This window comes from Bombus huntii, chromosome 1 (assembly GCF_024542735.1).
Source record: "Bombus huntii isolate Logan2020A chromosome 1, iyBomHunt1.1, whole genome shotgun sequence".
NCBI lineage: Eukaryota > Metazoa > Arthropoda > Insecta > Hymenoptera > Apidae > Bombus > Bombus huntii.
This window is the reverse complement of record NC_066238.1, coordinates 1,898,789-1,924,909: the sequence shown is the minus strand read 5'-3', so window position 1 is coordinate 1,924,909 and position 26,121 is coordinate 1,898,789. Positions and strand designations below refer to the sequence as shown.

Below are 26,121 nucleotides of genomic sequence, written 5' to 3'. Positions count from 1 at the left end.
ACAAATCTTTCTTATTAATCATCGTAGTCACTTATCTTTGCTATTTCGTTTTTTTCTTTAGTTTATCACGCTTATCACGCCTATTATATTTTTCTTCCTTTTTAACGATTCGTCTGTTTAAGAAACAGAGGGTAGCCAGGAAGCGGTGGAGTTCAGATTTGTGCCTGTTTCGGATAATCGTGAAAGATACTAACCCGTTGAAGATGCAGCGAATTGCATGTGTTGCGAGTACTTCTCTATGAGCCTCTTAATGAGGTCCACCTGCTCCAGAGTCAGCTGGACCGCGTTGAGATGCTGCGACTCGCACGGCACGTAAGCAGCCCAAAACTGTGAACAAGGTACGAGCCGGATTATTCTTTGGTTAATTAGGAACAGCAGAGAAAGGGAGGGAGAAATATCGTCGACGCTGAATACACTTGCAAGGAACGTAGGTATGCGAAAAATGAACGAAACTTTTCTCTTTTGAGAAAGTCAAAACCGCGTGTTTACCGCACTATATCTCCTTTAGAATCTTTCACGATATTTCTAATTTCGTTTCTCCGCACGTTTTTAGAACAAAGTAATTCGTCGTTGTTTGAAAGACACGTAGCGCCTGACGTTGATGTATTATGTCGCTATTATTTTCTTATTTTTGGATGTAATATCTCAGCAATTTCGCTGATACTCTCGGCATTTCAATTTTCATATTTTAAGGTCTTTGTATTTTATTAATATTTTAGTTTTTTTTAGAAATATCTTAATTCAATTGCTTTTCACTATACGTTACATTTTAGCGTATCACGTTCCTCTGACTTCTCTATACCATATACTTTTTAATTTTCTTCGTTCCCCTCTCATTTAGTGGTTTAAAAGGCGATTTACATTTTTATATCGATTTTTATATCGTTCGATGATTAACTCGCAAGATCGAGAATATTTTGATAAATTTTTGAATTACCTATATTCCATACGTTCCCTCTTTTATCACGTAATCCATTATATCAGTCAGCTGAGAAAGTTGGGTGAACAGAGTTCGCAACACATTCAACTAAAACGTCTGATGATCGATGGGGAACGCTGCTCGAATTTTGGTTCATTATTGCAGTTTAATAAGATCGTTGTCCATTATTGTACTCCAATTTATTACGTATTACTTTATCCTGCGAAACTGTGACAAATTTTACGAGGGTGGTTCTACGCTCGTGATTCATCGTACCGCGAATATGGTATCACGTAGCGTCCATAAATAATCGTCTGCATGAAAATTCGTTGTAACTTGCGGTTAATCGGGCCACAAAGATTGCAACGATATAGTTATAGCAACTGGCGAGGTTCAATTTCGAATAAAAATGAAGATACGAATATGTCAATTTCTCGTTGTCTCTCGTCGTATCCATTTTCTAATTTAATTCGATCTCAAATTTACAGTTATTTTCAGAATTCTTTGAACGTAACGAAACGCGTCGATGGATCATAACGAATACCAAAGAACTTTTACGACGACGGAGCTTTCTAAGTTTGAAATTTCAGTGACGATGAAACTTTGGAAGTAGCGATCGATTATTTGCAGTTTTATTGGTTTCACAATTTTTAGATTCATTTCAATAATAAGACTGGACAATGCGTGATATAACATTTTTCACGCGTTCTCTGAAATATCGATTTCCTCTTAGGTTTGATATTTTCGTTGTTTTCGAACAACGCAACGAGTAATGAATTTTTATCGACGAGCGAAAGCTTCGAATTATGAATAATAAATAATAAATAAATAGCAGGTGAAACTCCGTTGCTTTCGTTGAATGATTAAACGAATCGAATCGAAATTTTTGACACGCATACCGAAGTTAAAAAACAGTTCGATAATTTATCTTCGCCTCCATCTATTTTTATTTTCATTTTGATTATTCGTAATCGAAACTCGTCTTGTCCGGGCAAGTAGGAAATTATTTTTCGCCACAGAATAAATTGAATTTGCAGAAAATTGAAGACGAGAGTTGGTCGTGTAAGACAGAAAATGCAAAGCTGATAGGAGGGACATCGAAAAAGAAAATTGTTGCGTTGTGGTTACGCAATATACGGAAGATGATGTACCAGAACATAGAACATTTTTTCATCTTCCGTTTTCTCTTACGTATACAGTCCTCGCCTGGGAGCGGAGATTGGTTTCCTTTATGGTTCCTTGTGGCGGACTTCTGTTTTCCTTAGGGAGAAACAAGTGCAACTGGAAACGAATGAATTACACGTTCGTTGAAACTTATTTTCTGATTCAATTTTCGTAATACTCTTCTATCAGCATAGATGGACTCGTAAGAAAATAAGAAATTCGTTCAACGTTGTTAACTTGTTATTATCGTAATTCGCTGGCGTGTACATATCACTTTGTTTCTACGACAGTTCTTGATATTTTCTCTGGTTGGACCTTTTTCTTTTTATTTGGAAGTAGCTTACAATCAATTTTCATTGAGAATTATAAGTAAATTATTCTAGCGTGGTACTATAACGTGAATAATAAATGATTATCGTATGTTTGGTTCCACCTGAATCTAACGTTTAAATCTAAAGGGTAATGTCTTTTTAACCTGCGGATCTAATCGGTCGTGTCAATTAATTGAATAACTAGTGGTGTTACGAACATTCGCGAAGAAACGCGTAAATCCTTGCTACAATTCTGATAATCGACGCCGCGAATCAGTCGTTGCCCTGTTTCGATTAAGATAACAGAGGTAGTTCAAATGATTGTAACACTGAATTAACAGGGTTAATATAAGCTTCTATTTCCAACAATATTTAAAATTATAATGAACACGTCACAAATGATTTAACGATGATACAATTAGTTTGTTTTGGATTTTATTCGTCCGAATCTCTCGATACACTCCGTTTGAATCCTCATTTGCCACTGACTGCCCTTCGGTTTTGTCCTTCTCTGGGAGACGACCCCCACCACGCTCGGTTCTCGCAACCGTTCGCGCCTATGATCACGTATGCCACCTTCTTTGTGTAAAATAACGGACCGAAGGCGAATCGATGTTTCTAGAACTCGCTGCTTGACGACAACTATGCGTTTATCTCTATTTTGTGTATATCTCGACGGTCATGTAAGACGATCTGTCTGCGACACTGTAGTACCAAGGAAGACGGTTAGGAACACGGCCTATAGTAAGCCTATAGCCTATATAAGCCCAATAGTTAATTCTTATGTTATATCTATTACCGAATTTGGATATTTTTTCTTTAACTGTAGGTATCTTAAGGTCGCGATGTATCGTTTCGTTGGTAACATACTAAGGTGCATCTATTAAGGATCTTAGAGTTTTTGATTGGAATCGTCGAAGAATTTCTATGTTGGAATTACTCGCTGTTCCCCATAGTGGTTGGACCTAAAATGGACAATAGCATTTTCCAATTTTTAGGCTTTACTTGCACTCCCTAATCTCGTTAGATCTAAAGTGCACAATATTTTTCAATTCGTTCGTTATTACGGTAGAACCACGTTCATCTGGACTCCATTTATTCGAACGAAATTCCAGTTAATGTCCGATCAGCCGAACTTCTGCCGGCTCGATTCACTTGTCTGAACGCGAGCCCCTATTATACGAAGGAAAAATAATGGGTAACGAGGAAAATCGGTGATCTCCTATTAAACGAACTCCAATTACATAAATTACTTGCCCGTCGACAAATTCAGATAAATCGAGTTTTATTCTGATTTTACGGACTAATGATGTAGCCACCTACAACTTTGACTACTCGGTGTGCAAAGTTGAATTAAAAGATATTAGGTCATACGAAAAGCTTCTTTCGTTTTATAAGGAAATAATGGTGCACAACATGTTCCGTTTTATATTATTTTATCGAATTACGTATGATCCATTTTGTTTTATCAAGATAAAGATTACGACGTTCGACAGATTAGGTTTCGTGTTTGTATTAAAATTTCTATTGTTTGTATTGTAAAAGACGCGTCTATAAAAGAAAGACACTTTCCGGACAACCTAATGTAGTATCGTGGACGAAAGACCTAAGAGATATCGGGCGAACTATAAACAATGTCGCGAGAAAGCCGAAGTGCCGACTGGCCCAACGATGTAACGTCGATCCTTCGATCGAATAGTTTCGTGGGAAAGGTTTGCGTGACTCTGGCCACGAGCGATTGCGGAACACGTGCGTGGTGGGGCTAAGATAAAAGACAAAGGGACGCTAAGGGAGAAAGACGAATTAACAGTCAGTGTGAGTTGAGAAGTCGGAGAGTGCGAGTTGAGAAGCCAGAGAGTGTGAATCGAGAAGTGTCAGGGAGATAGCGTTGCTAGCGTTCTCGAGAGAATGTGGTCCGCGCGAGAGAGCGTTGGATCCGTGTTGACGCGAGTTGCAAATTAACTATCTAGTTGTCTTAATTATAATACGTTATTGTGATTAGTTCGCGTTAAACAATCATCGTTTCCTATTTAACCAACATCTGTTTAATCCGTTTATTGTAAATAAACTAATTATAGTGAAGATCTTACGCTAATATATTGCAGTTTGCCAGACTCCATCAAACCTGCTTTATCCTAACGTTATTATTCTCGACAGTTGACTCGTTCGTGTTGTCTCCTAAGACGCAAACTATCTTCAACCGAGTGGAAAACTAAACCGCGAAACATCGTACAATCTCGTTCTCTAAATTCTATCGTACGTTTCGTAGGTGGGGATACGCGTCGCGATTCCGCTGACGATTCTCAGGATCGTTGGTTGCTGCGACGAATGCTCGGCTGGGTGGCGCGGTAATGGCATATCCAGCGCGAACGTGGCAAAAGGAGAAGAGGAAAAACGAGAAACAGCCGAGCAGGAAGAAAGCCAACCGGCTAGGTAGCTGCTACGTAAAAAGAAGCAGTCAGAAAACCTGGAGAACCGGTAACGAGCTTGCGGTGGAAAACGCTGGCGCAACGCGCAGAGAGGGATGATATCGGGCTTGCTCGTGTTTGTGCAACGTAATATCGGGCCGTTTTCTGTTTCGCCAGCTAGTGCACACTATCGTTGCCGTGTGTTTCATTATGTGTGTCGCGTTACACGGTTACCTTGGCGAAGAAGCAACGTTTTCTGTGTCATCTCGCGGCAGCCTTGTCTTTCTTAATATTGCCGCTCCCGGGTATATCCAGCTCGCTGCGCTGAAACGTTGCTTGCCGGATTTCAAACGGCTCTCACCGAACGACGAATATTGCGTCGACCGTCCGTCCGATTTCTGCCCTTTACACGCTGTCTCGCGTGAAATTCCAAACGTTCTATACGTACGCTATCGTTCGTAAACATCGCACGGGCATAATTTCGTGGGTTTGTATGAACGGTACAGAATGTTATTAATTAATGGAGAAGTAAATAGGCAGAAGCTATTTCCGATTTTCATCTTCTGCGTATTCTGACTCGTATGAAACTGCGAGCGTTTCCTATGTACACCGACGTTCCTAAGTATCGTTCGTATTGATAGTATCAAATATTGATAATTAATGGCAAACTAATTACAGATTAAGTATTTACTACTTGCTTGGAGTTTCTGTGAAATAACAAACAAATATATCATATGGTATATGTATCCGTATGACGCGATATGAAATTTAATTAGAATTAATCAGGATAGTTTCTCTATCGTAGAGAAATGTATCCTTTTTTATGTTTCTGCGTAGTTTGACATTCAAACGAGTCGAGGACACCGTATTCCTTAAATGGTAATGCTTTTTGTTAGATAATCGTGTTCGAAAATAAATAAACTTTATCGCGACATAAATATTGTACGGCAGCTAACAAGAATAAGAACAACGTCCGAGTCTCTTAGTTTATAATTTTGCCAACGAATTATACTCTATCATAAATAAACAAGCGTTTATATTTACTTTAGAGCCGTGATATATAGATATTTTTCAAGAAATTTTAAAAGAAACCGTACAATTGTCTGATTTTATTCGTTCTTCTTTCGTAATTTAATTTTTGTTTTGTTAATTTATGAAAGATGTTAAAAAATGAAGGTACTTAGTATGTTATAAATAATCGTGTTCACACGAATATGTATAAATGTGTGACGATACATTCTGTGCATATCTGCTTTCATTAATAGCGAAAGACGAACCAAAGAAAATTTGTGTCTTAGAGGAAACTGGATATTTGGAGAAAATATGTTTTTCTGTTATCGATACGATCCAGCTGAAAGTTTCCTTTCTTTTTGTGTAATACAGCAATATTCTCGAGATAGCTTTTATTATACCTGGTAGTAATTACTGAAAGCGTTACTTTTTATTTTCGTACAGCTTTTAAGCTCTGAAAGGTTTTAAAGCGTAGGCAAACGAGACTGGAAAAGACTTTCACGGTAATCCAATGGTAAGCAGGGTATAGAAGTTATTCTCTTCAATCGACATGGAAGGTTATTTGCAACGCTGTTTCATCGTAATGGTTCCTCTGTTAGAGCGAAATTAGTCGAATAGGATTTAATGAAGTGGACATACAGATTCTGGTAAACGGTTTTGCAATTAAGTATTCCGGATGCGGTTCTTTTCAGTGTTCCCCTTTTCATTATGAATTTTCCCATATAGTGTACGTTAACATTTCATCAGCAACTTTCCCTTTGACGTTTTACGTGTCAGTAGCGTTTTATTCAATCTTTTAAATATTCATTTTGCAAAATCTAATCATCCATTAAGCACAGAAAGAGTAATTACTTTAATTGGCAGAATAATTTTACATACAGAGAAAATACACTTTAGTTCTGAGATCAATATTCTCTGAGAAAAGGGCATATATTGCAATAAATAAATATATGGTGACAAACATATGACACGTGACACAATTTCTCTAAAGTTTGCTTTTTTGCTATTGTATTTGACATTCTACTACATCCTATATGTTCCATACAAGGATATTATTAAAAAAATACGACTAACATATAAAAATATACATTTATTCTTTCAATTTTTGCAAATTATATAAAAACTGTTAAACCTCATCAACGACAAATGGAGTGTTTTTATATAACTAGGAAGATTTAATAACAATTCCTCCTTTATAAGTGATTATCTATTGCAACATTCTTGTATCCTAGCAGCAGCATTGTATTTGTCATTCTACTACATCCTATATGTTCCATCCAAAGATATTATTAAAAAAATACGACTAACATATAAAAATATACATTTATTCTTTCAATTTTTGCAAATTATATAAAAACTGTTAAACTTCATCAACGACAAATGGAGTGTTTTTATATAACTAGGAAGATTTAATAACAATTCCTCCTCTAAAAGTGATCCATTGCAGCATCCGTACGTTTCAATGTTTTTGGATATAACACATATAAGTAATTCCTCCTGAATAAAAGATAACTCAAATTTAATCAAATATTAAACTGTCAAAATTGTATATTAATATTCTATGTTATATCAGATTGTCCGGAAAGTGTCTTTCTTTCGCAAACGTGTTCTTTACAACAGTGAACCTTCGTACAAACTTGAAACCAAGTCTATGAAATATCGCGATGTTTATCTCAACAATACAAAATGGATCGTACGTGATTCGACAAGATAATATAAAACAAAAAACGTTGTGCGTCTATTATTTCCTCATAAAACGAAAGAAACTTTTCGGACAACCTAATATATATATAAAAATCTTATATTCCTTTATTTTATATTTTATAACGTATTAATCCAACATATGCTGTCACAAAACTTAGTTACGATTAGAAAACGGTCAAACGACTAACAATAAACGCCGCACGATTGTAAATTTTCGTGCGACAGTGTATACGAACCACCTGTTCTCTTCAACTGCGAAACGTTCCGTTTCCTATCGCACTTTCGGACGAATAGGTTAAACACGCGAGAGGTCAAATGTCCTGCCGCCTGCACCGCAAGTCACGATCGAGCTTATAAACGTGCTCCGGGCGCTTCAGATTCAACGACTGATCAATACGTTAAATCTGTTTAGTTCGCCATATCTTTGATATTCTGTCCCGATAAATCGCCTTGATACCAAAGGATTATGCTTGTTTTACGGAACCACATCTTCGGCGCAAATAATCCGATCAGAATTTTTGTTTGACGCTGGTGATCCCTGTTCAAAGGATCAGCCAACTCGAGGGGGAAAAACGTTAAAGCTATCGCGAGATATAGGGGAGATATCGACGATAATAAGCTACAGTTTGCCAAAAGAGGGTTGTTTTATAGGGTGGATTAAGGTCGAAGGATAAACTTCTTGTACGATTACGTATTTTACTAATCTCCTTCGCGAATCTTATTTTCCCCCATCTATGGGCGTATCGAAGATGAGAATTGACACTAAAACTGCCACACCAGTTAAATTGACTGGTTTTACAATTTTATTTTAAAATTCCTACTTCGTGTCATATTTTTTTTCCCCGCAATGATGTAATGACTTTCGCAACGGTAACTAAAAGGCTAATATAACGAGTTTTATTTTGTTTTTTATGTATTCAAAGTAAAAATAACTTTGTATCAAGGCTACTTATACCAATACCAGTGAAAATGAATGGTACTTGTCAAAGTGTAAAAGGGTCCTGCAACCTGTTTATCGAACCCCAATTAACCAGTTTCTTCGTTTTCTACAACTTCCCACAAGTTTTTAAAATTTGTACCGCGTTTCATTCGATATGGTGATATCGGTTATCAGGAAAATTCCGCATCGATCGTTAGATGCTAACACTAGCTATACCACACCAGTCAAAACGACTGGTTCTACAATTTTATAAATGTGTCAATAATCCTCGTTTAGGGATTATGATTCCAGATGGATTAAAAGACCAATCATTTTGGCTGGTTCTAGTAGTAGTTTTAGTGTTAGTATAGTGTATTAGTTTCGTTGGTCACGTACCAAGGGTGCATTTATAATGGATCTTAAGCGTTTTCGATTGCAAGCGTTGAAGTATTTCAATGTTAGAATAATTTACTTGCTGTTCCCCATATTTGGATTCCGTAGGGACCAGACTGTGGTTTTATTACGCGGTCTTATGGAGGGTAATTTTATTCTGTGTGCTTAGGATTTTTGTATCGTGGAAGAAAAACCGGACTCCTGTCGCCGGGATTCGAACCCGAGTTCCGAACGTTCGTAACCAAAAACGCTAACCACTGCGCTGCCGTCGTCCGACACTAGTTAGTGTCGAGTAGTGGTATTTACTGTCGAGTGCCGCCACAAGCCTTTGTTTCCACGATACTACATACATTTTTAGATTGATTACAAATACTACAGGTATAATCGTGATTACCTGTCTCGTTGCAATGCTAATCAAATTTTTAAATGTTTTATACAGCACATACGATATGAACGTAAAAGTTTTGCATGGTAATCGTTCAACTACTATCGAAACTGTGTGCAAGCAAAATCGTTTTCGTGAGATCGAGGAAGTTTGGGAAAACTGTTCATGCACCGAGGCAGATCGGCCCTGCAAAGAGGCTGCTGATTAATTACAACGTTCCTTCTAGTTGGCCAAATAAACAACTGAACGAATTTCACGGGGTAGCTAGCCGGCTTGTTTTATTATTCTCTTCTTTTGCCTAAGTTTTTCAGTTCACAGAGAAATATGCGCGAACGTGCTGCGAAAATATTTCTCCTTTAATTTTCCGTAATTCTTTGGTTACGTGGCTGTAAGCATGTTGCTGGGTAAATCGGTATGCTTGTACACAACGTGTACGTGTGTTTGTGCACCATGGTCGAGCGTGACGAGTTTCCAAGGCTTTGTGACGTTAATCGATGCATTCAACTTGTCCCAGACGAGTAACCCGAAGTAACCCCTGTGTTTAATTATATGGTAAACACCGATTTATTCTTCAGACACTTTGCTATTTTTAAGCTTTGATATTTTTAAGTCTGGAGCAAAGGAAGTGGTTGATCGGGTAATAGAAGAGTCGAACTTTAAACGCAAATTCTCTTCCCTATTCGTTTATCGAATGCGTTTGTTGATATTTATTTATTTATTTACCGCTTCGAGAATTTAATTCTCGAATCTTTTTTTTCTCCAGATAATTAACTAGAAAAAAAGTGAACAGAAACGAACGTTTGAGCGGATCTGCGAAGGCGAAGGGAGACGATCATCCTTATCACACGTCTTTTTAATTCCATCTGTGTAAAATTATTTTGATCAACTTTCACGAATCACGCGTTAAATCGATGCGTTAACGCGTCGATATGTTATGATGAATCGGATCGAAATCCTTTCATTGTGCCAATAACAGTCGCTTCGTTTAATCAAATTGTTTCGAACATACACCAAACCAAAGCAGATAATATACGCAGAATGGAGCAGGCAAGAGACACGGATAGTTCGGTCCCTGAAACGCTCAAAATTAAATACCTAACGTAATATTACAGTGGCTAAGAAATTATTGAGCTTAATTTTCCAATTAAACGTCTTTTAATCAGGTTCTACGTTTCATTTTCATAGTATAAAATTTTTGATAGTCACACGAGGTTGCTACAAAATAATACGAAATTTAACATGCTTAGACCTAACCAATTAGGTCTGTTTTTCGAATACCATAATAGACGCAATGGCGTGTAAATATCTGTGGCGGCACTCGACAGCACAAATACCGCCACTCGACGTAAACAACTAACGGACGACGGTAGCGCAGTGGTTAGCTCATTAGGTTACGAACGTCGGAACGCGGGATCGAATCCCAGCGACCGAAGTTCGATTTTTATTCCACGATTCTAAATAGGAAGAAAATATAGCAGTACCCCCAGCAGCAGCGACATCTACAGCCACCAGCCACAAAATCATCACGGACACGACTTATACACCACATATCTTTCGTAGCCAACCGTAATTATCAAGCACCGTCGATGGATAATCGGACTATTTGTAATTAAGATAATTACCTGACCGCCGACCATGCCTTGACGTAGCCTAACCAAGTCAGTTTGACTCCAGGCGCTCTTGCTCCAAGGCGCGACCTGTCGTAGATCCTTGTCGAAATCGAATTCGGCCAGTTGGTTGTGAACGAAGTTTCTAATGTTCCAGGGCAGATCATTGTGGCCGTCGATCAAAGGCACCTCGGAAAGAACCTGCCGCACGGTCTCCAACCTTTCCTTGGGCGATGTCAGGTGTGCAGTCTCGCCATCGGCTGGTCGTGGGCCAACTTTCCCGACCCAGCTTCCGATTGACAGTATGATCACGCTTGCTGTCCAGACACCGCTCTGACCGCCACACTGGAACACCGGTTCGATTATCGGTGGTTAGTCAGCAATTATCGAAGAACATTCCAACAACTGGGATAATAGTAAGTTAGCTCGAAGGTTGTGGAATTCCATGGGCGGAGGAAAATATTTGAATGTTTCATTCATTCCCGGTCAGAGGAATGTTGGAGCTTTTGATGTCGGATGATTAATAGATGGCGAATAATCTATAGAAGTTCGTATGTTTTCCAGTACGATAGGAAAAATGGAATTTAAACTGCGAGAAAGGAATTTGTCTCGGCTGTAAAATATCTAACTTTGGATGCGTTATATACGTTTTTATATCAGGTTGTCCGGAGAGTGTCTTTCTTTTACAGACGCGTGTTTTACGACAACGTATCTTTATACAAACATGAAACCTAATCCGTCGAACGTTGCAATCTTTATCTTGATAGAACGAAATGAATCATACGTAATTCGATAAAATAATATAACACGGAAAATGTTGTGCATCCGTTATTTTCTTATAAAACGAAAGAAACTTTTCGAACGACCTAATACATCGTATGCATTCTATTCCTCTACCTTTAAGTTTCTCGTAAATACATGAAAATCCACAACGACAGATGTTTGTGCATTTACAGGCTGCGATTTAAATACGTAAGAATGTACAGGAGGTAAAGCAAATTTTATTGTGGTTTGTATTGTTTGTGGTATTTTAAGTATTGAACTAAGCGAAACATAGCTATGCGACAGTGTTAGATTAAGTAACGTATATGTATAGTGTATAGAGAAACGAAGATATATATGTTTAAGTGTTAGTATTAGATACAAGATGAGATACGTGTGTTTGGGATGGCAGTTTGGATAAGTGTGGGTCTTTGGAGGCTCTCATTAAATTATGAGAACGAGCGAGAGTCAGAAATATGTAAGCCAAGTCCTTTTTCTAGGCTGTGAAACCGAAAAATAAATAAATAAATAAATATGTATAGTATAATATTTAAAAATTGAACAAATATTTGTCGTTGTTCCATTGATCGTTGGACTGTATTTTTGACAGTTTTTATAAAATTTAAAGAAGTTGAAAGAATAAATGTATATTTTTCTATGCTATCTGCAAGTTGTATTTTTTACAAAAATCATTGAATGGAACACATAGGATGTAGTAGAACAACAAATACAATAGTAAAAAAGCGAAACTTGGAGAACTCTGCCAATTTAAACTATTACACTTTCTGTCCTTAATAAATATATACATTATAGTGCTTAAAAATGAAACAAATATTTATTTAAATTCTATTTCTTTCTTTAGTTGTACATAGAGAAACCTGAATTCGCATAAACATTCACAGTGAATAAATAATACTGAAACAATCCGGAGATGATGTTAAGAAGAATGTTGCAAAGGCCGAAGAAAAAGAAATACAATTTTTGAAGATTGAACATTTCAGATACATAGAAAACTTTTAAATACAATACGTAAAAATATGGGTTTAGAAATATAGAATTTTTGCAGATCCAAAGATATTAGAAAATTTCATATCGAAGGTATTTGATTAAATCACGTAGTAGAAATTGAAGAAGAAGATTAAATGACGTACTTATTGATATCACGTTTCTTACATGCGTGTGTATATAACGCGTGTGAGAAATGTGAATATTTTCGAAGTTATGGAGGCTAAAAGTTTCCCAGTTACCGAATGAACGTATACATATATAGCTATGTAGACACATATACATAATTTGAATTCCATTAGTTACGAAGAATTTACCTCCTCGACGTCTTTTCCAGTAGCGAGGTGAAATTACGTTTTGGGATCCTTCCAGGTAAACTTGAGCCATATGATTCTAACAATTTACTGGCGGATCATGGTTTTATGACTGCCATTAGGGACGGTTCTGTAGCTAATCGTACGAGCCATAAATACCAAGTCGAGAATAAGTTTTTTACTTAATTCCTCTGACGTTGGCAAGTAAACTTTTCTCATTTTGGCTTGGACGATTTGTTACAAAGAACGTGAAAAAATGATGTATCAGAGATATAGTTTGTTAAATTTCTTCAATTAAATTGATAACATTGAAACATTTGTCGCTTAAAGGTCTGTTAATACAAAATGAAATGAAATAAATAATTAAAGAAATTTCACAATTTAACAGACAAATTTAACTTGCAAATGAACGAATTAATAAATTTATAATAATTAATTCCTCGCCGAAAGGATTGTTCAAATACATATTTAATGCTTATCGATGAAAAACACAATCCGAAGAAACGAAATGAATAACGTTATCGCTTAAAACCCTAAGAGTACGCACCAGATATCATCAAAAACAGATCTGAATACGTTTCTATAAACGTGTCCTAATTAATTTCACTTCTGCCCAATTACTGCCAAACTCCCTTCCGTCCCATTACCCGAGAATCAGCTTGATTAGAGCTTCATCGATCCTGAGATTCGGTTATCGAAGATCTTTCTCGGTCGTAACCTCAGCCAAATCCAGACTATGGTTCAATCAAGCGATTGACCGGCTAAACTCGCAGTTATAACGGTCAAACTGAGAATGAAATCCCACAGTACACACCGGTATTTGCCAATGTCTATCTAACTCTTTCTGCTACCTTATCGAAACATACGATAAATGTCTTAACAACGTGTATTTTTCGTTCCAATAATCACGAAAACATACAGGGTGGTTGGTAACTGGTGGTACAAGCGGAAAGGGGGTGATTCTACGTGAAAAAAGAAGTCGAAAATATAGAATAAAAATTTTTCGTTTGAGGCTTTGTTTTCGAGAAAATCGACTTTGAATTCTCGCTCGGTACGCGTGCACTTTATCGCGTCTCGTTATAACGGATCTCACTGTAGATCGTTGTCTCGATAGAAAAATTAAAAAAAAATTTTTTATTCTATATTTTCGATTTCTTTTTTCGCGTAGAATCATCCCCTTTCCGCTTGTTCCACCAGTTACCAGCCACCCTGTATATCGACGATAAATCGTAGATTAGAATTTGTGATCGTGAAAGTTTTTCAGTTCGAATATTTCTTTCGTAGTAATCGATTTTTCGACGTCGAGAAGACGGTGTCACGTAAAATAACACACAAAAAAAAAAAAAAAAAATAGAAAAAAAAAACAAATTTAAGATGAAAAATAAAAAAGGAACTTTATTTTTTTTTCTAACACTTGGTTTACAATTTGCTTCCGACCTCTAAGCGTGACTTTTCAAGACTGACTCTTACAACTCGACTTCCGATCACCCCTCACCCCTCAATATCCCCACTGTCCTCGAGTTTGTTAGGCGACCGCGACCGTTGCCACGCACGACGCCATCTTCTAGAACATTCGACGGAAACACCGTTGGGATATTGATGATTCATTCGGCACTTCGCTTCGGCGATATACATTGTTGCCAAGTGCCTTTACATCTTTATCTCCGGTTTTGAACTGTGCCAGTCGTGACAATGGTGAAGGCGTCGATTTGATGTTATTTGAAGCCGAGGCTAAATTATGGCAGATCAACGAACGAATCCGTACATCACGTTCAAAGATATCTGGAGTGACAATAAAATTGCTTCGATCGTTACTTTCCATCTGAATACAGAGATTTTATAATAGCGGCCGGAAATGTATCTCGCCGATATAATCCAACTGGATGTAAAATGTAATCCAACCGGGAATGTCGTGCGCACTCTCAGCCAGCGATTCTCTAAAGGGAGAAAAGGAACGCGATATCCAAAGAGCTGAAGGTGAGCAATGGTAACTGAAGAGGACCGGAGAAAGCTTTGATGTTTTCGTCCAGAAATAATTTACTGTTTCATCCTGTGAGTTGCAAATATTCCCAGGGACACGGTGAACTGTCATCGCGATGCTGCAGGAGCTGAATAGTTTATGATCCTCGTCAAAGGAGCACGAATTCCTTTTCGCGAAACGTCTGTTCAAGGTAAGAGTTTTTCAAAGCACGTCAGAGTGCACGATGGAGAAAAAGGGATCGCTTTATCTTTCCTTTCCAATTATTCTGCCCTCTGTCCGGTCCTCGATCGAACACAGAGAAATTCAGTTTTTTTTTTTTTTTTCGTGGAATTATTTAGAACCGAGAGAAACGAAGTTGTAACGATTATTATTGATTTCAGTTTAACAACGATGGTTTAATTTTATCACAGTTGTTATCGACATTTGAGAGGAATAGAATCGTAACGATTATCAATGATGATGATTAAATTATAACGATGATTCGATATGATCAGTTTGTTAGTGGTTGTGTAATTTTATCATATTTGTTATTGAGAACCGAGAGGAATAAAATTATAGCGATGATTATTATCTTTAGAGTATTCGCGTTTGTTTAATTTCATTTGTTACAGCGAACCGAGAGCAATGGAATTGCCACGATTATTATCATCTGCGATTACCAATGATTATTAATTCCAGCATGTTAGTCATTCTGTAATTCCATTTCATTATTTTTTCGATAATGTAGATATTTTTAATTGATCAGGATATTGTCACATAAAGTAACACAAGAAAATAAAAAGACAAATTTAAGATAAAAAATAAAAAAAAGGAACTTGTTCTTTTTCTAACACCTGGTTTACAATTTGCTTCCGACCTCTAAGCGTGACTTTTCAAGACTGACTCTTACAACTCGACTTCCGATCGAATTTGGTTATTTTTCTTTTGTCACCCTTCAATATCCCCACTGTCTTTGAGTTTGTTAGACGTCCGCGACCGTTGCCACGCACGCCATCTTCTAGAACATTCGGCGAAAGAACCGTTGGGATATCGATGGCTCATTAGGCACTTTGGCGATAAATATTGTCGCCGAGTGCCGCCACATCTTTATCTCCATCATCAGTCCATCGGGTTTGAAGTGTGCCGGTCGTGACAATATCCTGGCTAACAATAATCCATAAAGAAGCTATTATTCCGAAAGAATTTCTTTGGCAAGTGAAAATTGACCGATCGGGGAAAGAAATTTTCAGAAATGACGTTTAAAAGGAAATTTCTATCACCGATGATCGTCATAAGGATTCGGAAAGATATAAAATTATTCAACTTGAAGAACAAAAATTTCTACAGTTGATAATAAATAGCGAATAATAACACGAAATGGAAGTAAAAGTAGGGAATTCATTATACAAATTCACAATAACGTTACGGTTGGTTGGTCATCTACTTGATGAAATTACATTGCTGTCAAACTAGAAGAAGTTATTACATGTATATCAACGTATTGTAGTATTATGGACGAAAGGCCTAAGAGATATCGAGTGAACCATAAACAATATCGCGAGAAAGCCTAAGTGCCGATAGGCCCAACAATGTGTAACATTAATCCACATCAGAGATCAGGCCACACACCGCGGACAAGATGGCAGCCAGATGTCTCCACTTCCTTGGCGCGTATCCTCAATAGTTTTGAGAATCAACCATGGATCTTGGCATTTTTATAGTTAAGATCTTTCAAACTAAACAAGTATCTTTTGTTTCAGGTTTCCTTTACGTTTATTGCTTGTGTTGAGAATTATGGATCTTTGAAGCCGAAATAATGTTATAGGATCACTAAATTTATACTTGGGATTAATATTAGAATAGTAATACATTTATTTTATGGACGATTTCTTATATATTTATCGATACACACTTGCACGCGTCTCAGCACTTTCTTCTATACCCGACTGTTACTCTAGTTTACATTCATCTGTTTTCGAGACGCCGCGCACACACATACCTCCATACACTGATACCCACATACAAGTATCTCTACTACGCATTTAACCCCGTCCAGCACAGAAAATTATACATATCTCAACAGTTTGCTACGGGTTGACACGGGAAAGATAGTATTCCTCACGTTCGGTATCTTCCGTTAACGACTTTCTCTCGAGGGCGGCTAAAACCCTTCCTGGTCCACCAACCTTCTTATTATCCAATCGGAAGCGGTGTCTACTGCCCTCACTTTCTTAACCAAAATAGTCATCGACAAATCCGATGGTCCCGTGTCCTTAGACACACCCACCTCTAGCTTCCCTCAGACACAGTATCGTCAGTAAAACTCACTTATTCTCGATCCTTAGAATAGTCAATGTATCTTTACCGGTTTCTACACTTAGACCAGTCGCGTACTCGATCAGTGTATACTCAATTGTGAATATTAAGTGAAAAATAAAGTTTAATAAAAAACAAAGTTAATAGTTGTGTTACGGCTCAGCTATCTTGTTTTTATTATATAACCCTCAAGTTTACGCGACAGATGTATCGTCGGTCCTTCGATCGAATAGTTTCGCGGAAAAGGCTTACGTGACTCTGGCCACGGGCGGTTGCGAAACACGTGCGTGGTGGGGCTAAGATAAAGGACAAAGGAATGCCAAGGGAGAAAGACGAATTAACAGTCAGTGTGAGTTGAGAAGTCGGAGAGTGTCAGTTGAGAAGCCAGAGAGTGTGAATCGAGAAGTCCGGGAAATAGTGCTGCTAGTGATAGTGTTCGATTTTGTTTTTTATTTTACGTGACATTAGTGTTGTCGAGAGAGTGTGGTCCGCGTGAGAGAGAGAGAGAGAGAGAGAGAGAGAGAGAGAGAGAGCGTTGGAACCGTGGTGAGGAGAGTTGCAAATTAATTATTTAGTTATCTTAATTATAGTACGTTATTGTATTTAGTTCGCGTTAAATAACCATCGTTTTCTGCTTAACCAACACCTGTTTAATCCATTTTAAATAAATTAATAAATAAAAGTGCTACAGTATATTTCGACAAAATAAGTATAAAACGTTAAAAAAAATCTGTCCACTTGATTGGATCCAAAAATTTCAGGACACGTTCGAACATAATTGTGAATTAATTTGTAATACGTGCTTGCACATTAAATGCGGGAGCAGAGTATATGGTTGATTTTCGCGTCGTTGTTCGTCAAACAAGATCATGTCACCGCTGGCAATTCATCAAAGAAATGACGAATTGCCTCTTGCCAACAGAATGATCGATCGAAGTAGTTTGATTAAAGAGGAAGATCACCTGTCCGAATTCGTTTACGTGGAGGACAAACTCCCATTTTTAATGCATCCCAAGTTGAGACCGGATGGAATCGGCAAAGAAGAAATAGTAATTGAAACGCTGAGAGCAAGGTCTCATAGTTACACACACGTAAACCTCCATTAACAGATTTTTCCAACAACGCTCTTAGCTTTCTTTTCTCGATAGGATGAAGCTTCGCTACACCGAATTGTGGAGAACGTGAATCCAGAAGAAATTGCGTTGCATCGTAGAAAATACTGAAAAATGATATCTTATTGATCGAAAGAAAATTTATTAAATAATATCTCTCCTAAGGATTGTTATTTAAAAACTTTCAAATTAATAACGCGCGGAGGAAATTTTTTATCTCGCAATCTCACACCTTTTATCATAAATTTCATTTAGAAAAACACAAAATTATAAGAATCACGTGCTCGAATTAACGATATAACAATTACTAAGGATAATGACAAATTAATAAAATAAAACGAAGAAGATTAAAATATGAAATTATTATACAATATTTATTCTTATAATTATTGTGCAAATATGAAACGATATATACAATGGCAATCTATCAGCAATTCCAAATTTTTTATTCGATATTTCTTCAGATAACTATCTTTATAAATATTTTACATATTCTTAAAGATATCAAATTAATACGATATTAAAGTTAAAAATATCTCCTTTCTATATCTAAATCAATCTTCGAAGTCACTGGATTATTATATAATATAAATATAATATAAATTCCACATACAATTATTTGTAGAACATTCGAAGAATGGATACTAGATGAAGAAGAAATGTTTTATAGGTCGACTGCTAATAGCAATAATAAACTGGTAACAGTAAAATAGTAAAATATAAAACTAGTAAGGGTAAAATCCGAACAGAATACAGAGCGTTGAGTACACTAGTCGTTTTATATACAAGAGGGATTAACACGGTTAGATACCGTACACGAAAGAAGGAGAAACACTGGAGTGCTGAACAACGTCGTTTAGTGGTATCTAGTATCTGACCAAACGGGAACTCGCGCTACTTACTCGCCAGACTGCGGTAACATTGTTGCGTCTGATACAACATACGCTTTTCTACTAGCTCCTAAGTTGCAAGCCTGAGAGAGCGGTCCTTCGAATTTCCTGTGCTCTTATAGGAATATGGGTAAGATATAAAATTTCGACTTGTCTTCGCAGTTTGAGAAGACATTTTCTCTTCTATTCTCGACAGCGAATTTGTTAATATAGATCGTTATCCAATACCGAATCGTCTACACTTAGATTGTGCTTAGCTTAATTATTCAACAGATGCAATTTTTTTATTGCTATGAGCATTGTATGTATATAATATTATAAGCATTTATAATTAGCAATTATAATATACGAGCATTATTACAATATTTATTGTAATATTAATTTATGTAACAAAACAGTTAACGGAGATAGGTTTTCAGGGACCCCAAAAATCAAGAATATTAATAATATTATAGTAAATATTGTAATAGTATTGTAATATAATAAATATTGTAATATTTATTGTAATATTATTTTATATAACAGTTAACGGAGATAGGTTTTCAAGGACCCTAAAAATCAAAAGTATTAATCCTAAATGATCTAATTAATTCTAATAAATATAAAATAGTATTATAATAAATATTGTATTTTATATGCCATATTATTTATCAATGCCATGTATTTTACATAACAGAACAATTAACGAAAATAGTTTTTCAAGGATCCTAAAAATTAAGAATATTAATAACGCAGGAAGAAAATTCAAATATCCGCGATTTAAAGAGCGAAAAAACAAAACTATTAAAAGCAAGTTTAACGTTATTAAAAGAAGCTTCTTAAATTTAATAAATTAAAGATCTCGCGATTGTATCATTTTATTCTCGTTTTCTTTCAACATGCTGATAAGAGCAAGATTCCATCGCCTTTTCACAAATTAAATTTATCTAACAGGAAATCATACTCCGCCTTCTTACGACTCTGGCAGAACGAAGAACGATAGAAACGTCGAAAAACCGGTCGGCAAGCGTGCATAAAACATAAATAAAATTTAATCAAAAACCCCAGGTGGTAACGCCGAATCCTCGAAAATGAATTCCATTCGGGACAAGATCCTCCTCTCGATCCGCCTTCTCCATTCCCGATTAACACCCCCTCGTAAAAATTCCAATATCGGCTAGCTTCTACGACGACTATATGTCGTCCAACGTCGAAAAATCTCTCACGATTTCGCATCGATACGGAATCGTCTCGCGATTTACATCCACCGGACGTTTTTATTAAAACATCGTAAAAGACCTTCGTGCAGTTTTCTCCATTCGTTAACCTCTCAGATGTACACGGTGTTCGTTTGAAAACCTCACGTCCGATTATCTGGAAAGTTACGCATTTTAGGAAAAGATGTTTGAAAGAAAAGTTTCGCGGTTTCGAACGGCAAATTATTCGAAGGTTTTATTTATTTTTTTTTTTTTTATACGTCTTCTTTACGGATTTTTATTCCACGATTAATTACGAAAAGGAAGGAAGTTTTTCTTATCGGACTTCATTTTGACAGATATGTAGTATCAAAAAACGAGGGGGGGGGGCATACGCTTAGTCCATCATATATTTAAGTTCGAGTTTCTCGGGATAGTATAACGCAGTGCCGCGGACAGATTGTCGTATAGGACCGGCGAAATGCATACAATGTAGCGACCAGCGTATAGTTCCAGAAACGTCGATTCGCCTTCGGTTCGTTTTTCACATACACAAGGAAGGTGCATACGCGATCATAGGCGCGAACGGTGGCGTGATCCGAGCGTAGTGGGGGGTCGTCTCCGAGAGAAGACGAAGAAGATCGAAGGGCGAGCAGTACACCATTTTGAGGAGTCGGAGAGTGTAAATCAAGAAGTGAGAGTGTTGCCAGCGTTGAGAGTGTTCCGCGTGAAAGAGAGAGAGCGTTGAATCCGTTGTGACGAGAGTTAGAAATTAACTATTGCGTTGTTTAGACCATAATACGTTATTGTAATTAATTAAAATCTGTACAATCCATTCGTCGTAAATAAATCATCATTATAATATTATATTTACGATACTACAGATATTTGTTAAAATAAAATGTTATTTCGCTTTTTGTTACGTTCGAAGGAGAAGAAGGAAAATTATTTTTTCCTGAAACACGTAGTTTTCGTGATAATTGCACGCGATCTTTTCAAATGAACATCCTGCAGGTATGCCACCGTCTAAAAGTATTCAGACATCTTTTTTAATTTTGGCAAAGTGTAACTTCACGACTAATTTCAGGGATAAAAATATCGAACGATTTTATTCCCTGACCGCGTGTGAAAGCGTGTTCATATGGGCGTAGATTCTTGTGTAGATCCTTGGGTACAAAGATCAAAAAATTCAAAGGTATAACATTGAAAGAACGGAGATTCCAATGTCCACGATCCACAGACTTCGATTATAATTTAAAACTAAGAGACTTCGTAATTACAAGGGACCAAATACTACTAAACGTGAATTATCAAAAATCAGAACTCGTAATATACGACGCGAGGAAATTCATTTTGCAAAGCTAACGCAGCAAAAAAATCTGTACCCGTAATAATCTTACAAAATCATCTTACTTGTTAATTCTCCGAAAAACTGCATTCCTTGAATCATATTAGATTCGATCGTATCTGTTATCGTTAATAATCAACAGTAATTAATAGTAATTAATAATTTTCTACAGTTTGATTTTCTATTTTAATTCTGCTTAAAACGATATCAACAGACACAGCGATTATTCGCTTAGTTTCCGTTTCCTTCGTCGCGTCCACGGAAATACAAATTAGCATACAAATACGCGGTCTACTGCTCCAAAGTTTGCTACACGAACCAAACGAGAAGGCGGACGAAATCAAAGAAACCAGAAGAAAATTCCATCTCTATCGTTGATGGACATTGAGGGGACTGGCCAGCATCCAAATATCGAGCGTAATAAAAGGTCGTATTAAGCGAACATGCTCGAAGAAAGTCAGGGACGTTTCTGCGAACAAAGAACGATCTCTATCGATCTACGTTCGAATGGATGACCGGCATCGAGACGAGATTCCGTGAAACCACAATGAGGTAGTTACAACGGTTCGAAAAGTCAGCCAACGATTTCCCTTTTATTTTTCTCTGCTCCTCTATCCTTCGCTATTCGTTTCTTCTCTATTTCTTCTTCTTCTTCTTCTTCGATACTGTATTTCGATCGTTTCCCTCGAATCGCTTATATATCGTTACCTCGATCGTACAAGCCGAAATTTAATGCGTTCTACGAATTTATCACTTTGCTGGCCGAGACAGCTACTTCGAGACTGCACAACGGGAGACAAGCACACGCCGGCGAAATATATTTCTGAAGCCCCGGAGGCGAGGTATTTTTGTTTTAACCCGTTTCCTTCGCCGGTGTGGCGGGCTTTTATGCTTTATGCGTGGCCTGTACGCGGCAGCGGTGTCGCGTACCTTTGGAATTTTGATAAGTCGTGGATTTTGGAACGGATGTTTCCCGCTTATTTCGCTTTTGCGCGTGACGCAACGGTTTGTTGCTCGAACGGAGAGGAATCTCGCTGTCGCGATTCCAAATCGAGAGAATTGCGAGGGATGCCTTAACGGTGTTTGCTTTCCTCTAGTCATTAATTAGGAAACTCGATAGTTTGCCCGAGTTTTCTCTATTGGATAAGAGTAACGTCAAACTAGTACTTTAGTTCGCGTGTCCGATTAGAATGTAAAAATATGAAACGCAAAATAACGCAATAGTACAAAGTATTTGTGAGGAAGAAGGTGAAATTAGTTGTCGCGTTTGTTTGATTATAGAAATTATAAAAATGTACCGTAATAATAGGAAGTATTTATGTTGAAGTGGTTACCACTTCTAAGAAAACTCTACATCTGGTCCTTTTTAGTTTTCTCAAGCACTGAAGCCATCGACAGCGCGTAGACAAAAGACTGCGACGAAGTCAGGCCATAAACAGTAGACAGGCGACGTTGGCTTCGGGGTTTTCAGTTATTAGGTAACACAGCTAGCGTGCGGATCTGGACCAGCTCAAATTGTATTTTACTTATTCACTTCTATTTAAATATATTTTTCTACCTTACAATTTATCCACGTGTTTTCTCTGTTTACACACCGAATAACCTCAACAATTTATTAGGAAGAGTATCAAATTAGTTGTTGCTATAAGATTCGCTTGATTATAAAAATTATCGTTGCGACACTCATCTAACTAGCGACCAGTCAGGCACAACTGATCGGTTGGTATGGCGAGCCTTGAACGTTATTAGCGTCCAAGGTGGAGGATTATAATAAGTGTATTTATTCCACTCAATATTCTGAATACAACTGTCTTTAAGTTCATTAGGTTCCACTTAATACTCTGAATACAACTGTCTTTAGTTCTCTGGCTATCCTGTTAAATATAATAGTCACTGACTGAATACTGTTATATGTTGACTCTTAGAATACTGGTGCAAGAGTGACTCTTGATGATGTTGGTGTTGTAGAGGTAAGTTCGTGGTGGGTGTGTCTCAAGTCTGTTCCTAACCGATCATTGGGTAAAGACGTATATACGAAGATGGGCTGGCCGCCTTCATGGGTCTTTTCCGTAAGGTCCTAAAGTACCTTGACTTTACAATAGGCCCACTGTTTATGATGGGTCCGCACTATTACCAGGGTAGCCAATTACCAGGCGGCCACTCCAAATCCCGAACAATTATAAAAATGTAACGTAATAATAAGAATTATTTGTTGGGAAGAATATCAAATTAGATATTGAATTGTTTGATTATAAAAATTATAAAAATGTAACGTGATAATAGGAAGTACTTGTTAGGAAGAATATCAAATTAGTTGTTGCGTTCGTTTGATTATGAAAATTATAAAAATGTAACGTGATAATAGGAAGTACTTGTTAGGAAGAATATCAAATTAGTTGTTGCGTTCGTTTTATTATAAAAATTATAAAAATGTAACGTGATAATAGGAAGTATTTGTTAGGAAGAATATTAAATTAATTGTTTGTTGGATTATAAGAATTTCAAAAATGTAACGTGATAATAGGAAATATTTGTTAGGAAGAATATCAAATTAGATGTGGTTGTTTGATTATAAAAATTATAAAAATGTAACGTGATAATAGAAAGTATTTGTTAGAAAGAATATCAAATTAGTTTATAAATTCCCGCGTCTGTTTGATTATACCAGCCTGTATTGCAAGATAAAAATATGAAGTATGACGTAACGTAATAATATGAAACACCTGTTAGGAAGAATATCAAATTAGGTGCTGTGTTTGTTTGATTATAACGCGAAAATACGAAGCGTAACGTAATGTAATAATACGAAATATTTGTTAGAAGGTATATCAAATTAGTTTATAAATTTCTGTGTCTGTTTGATTATATCTGCTTGTATTGTAAGATAAAAATATGATGTATGACGTAACGTAATAACACGAAACACCTGTCAGGAAGAATATCAAATTAGTTCATAAATTTCTGCGTTTGTTTGATTACAAAATAAAAATATGAAGTATGGCATAACGTAACAATATGGAACATCCGTTAGGAAGAATATCAAATTAATTCATAAATTTCTGTGTCCTAGAAATATTTGTTAGAAAGATTATCAAATTGTTTCACGAGTTTCTGCATTAGTTTAATTATAACGAGAACCAAAGGTATGAAATTTGTGTTATTGTTTAAAAAGTTTGGAATTATTATTTACGATTCTTTGTCATCTTCATGATAACATTTTAATATAAATGATCATTGCAAATGGGCTTGTAACGACACATTTTATAGCTTTCCACAAAGAGTAGCTTTTACACGTGTGATATATCAAATTTGTATAAATTCGTTGTACGATACCACACAAAAGCCAATAGCGTGTATATTTTTCTATATTTCTATACACGTGAAAAATTCCTTATTTAAATGTAATGAAATGGAATGAAAAGAGTATCACTCTCAACTACACACGTATAACATACATATCGTAGCCTCCATTTTATTCCAGCAAAATTTTCTATGTATTATTCATTAAGCACGCATATCCGCCACCTAATGGCATATTTTAATCTTCGTTTTATTCTAACGAAGTTTTCTATGTAATTATTCGTTAAATGCATATATTTGTCGCGCGTATAATGCCATATTTTAATACTTGTTTTATTTCAGTAAAATCTGTTTATTACACATTTCGTACACGTATCCAGTGCGCGATAGTACATCTTAATTTTCATTCTATTTCAGCAACATTCTCTACGCAAAATATTCATCAAGTACGTAGTAACATCGTCCATTAAAAAATATATATTTGTTGCTATATGTACGTAGTATGCGAGCGAGGGGCCTGGGAGTTGGCGGGTGAACCGCGTGAAATGTCGCGAGAGCCGTGGCGTTCTTTTCGATCGCGTAGTTTTCGATAGAGGAGACCTACGTGATCTTGGCCACGAGCGGTTGCTAGGAGACGAGAAACGAATCAACAGCGATTGCGAGTTGCGTTGCCGAGAGAGTGTTGATTGCGTTTATGAAAGTCGAGTCGTTGATTAATTATTTGGTTGTGCTGTTTATTATATTATTATGTTTGCTGCGATTAGTTCATGTTGAACAACTATCGTTTTTCTGTCTGATTAACACCTTTATCATCCATTCATTGTAAATATATTGCATCACGATATTACATGTATGCTATAGCGTAGCAACATTTTCTCCGGCATTCAGATGGCAAATTCTCGGCAGGAAAAGTTGGCGTTAAAAAGAAGTTAAAACGCGAACAGAAATTATCGAGAACATGCCAAATAACTTATCGAACGATGCTATTATCGAAATTTCCTCGGTTCCGTCGAAACGAATTCGCTTTCGTAAATTCGACGAAGGCTTTGCGAACAGGCGGAAAGGCAATACGTTTTCACTTTGACGCGGTTTTATCGATAGCTCGACAGAAAGCTGCA

General features: G+C 36.7%; 1 protein-coding gene across 2 annotated transcripts in view; it reads right to left on the bottom strand.

The window, feature by feature from the left end:
- The window catches only part of LOC126872247 (dipeptidase 1-like), a 236,167-nt gene that overhangs the window by 11,377 nt on the left and 198,669 nt on the right, over nucleotides 1-26,121 (bottom strand). For both annotated transcript variants that reach the window (XM_050631967.1, XM_050631959.1), the window contains exons 2-3: nucleotides 10,837-11,166; nucleotides 195-327 (exon numbers count right to left, since the gene is read on the bottom strand). In XM_050631967.1, coding sequence (XP_050487924.1) covers nucleotides 195-327; nucleotides 10,837-11,166 — 463 coding nt within the window. The remainder of the gene's footprint in view (nucleotides 1-194; nucleotides 328-10,836; nucleotides 11,167-26,121) is intronic.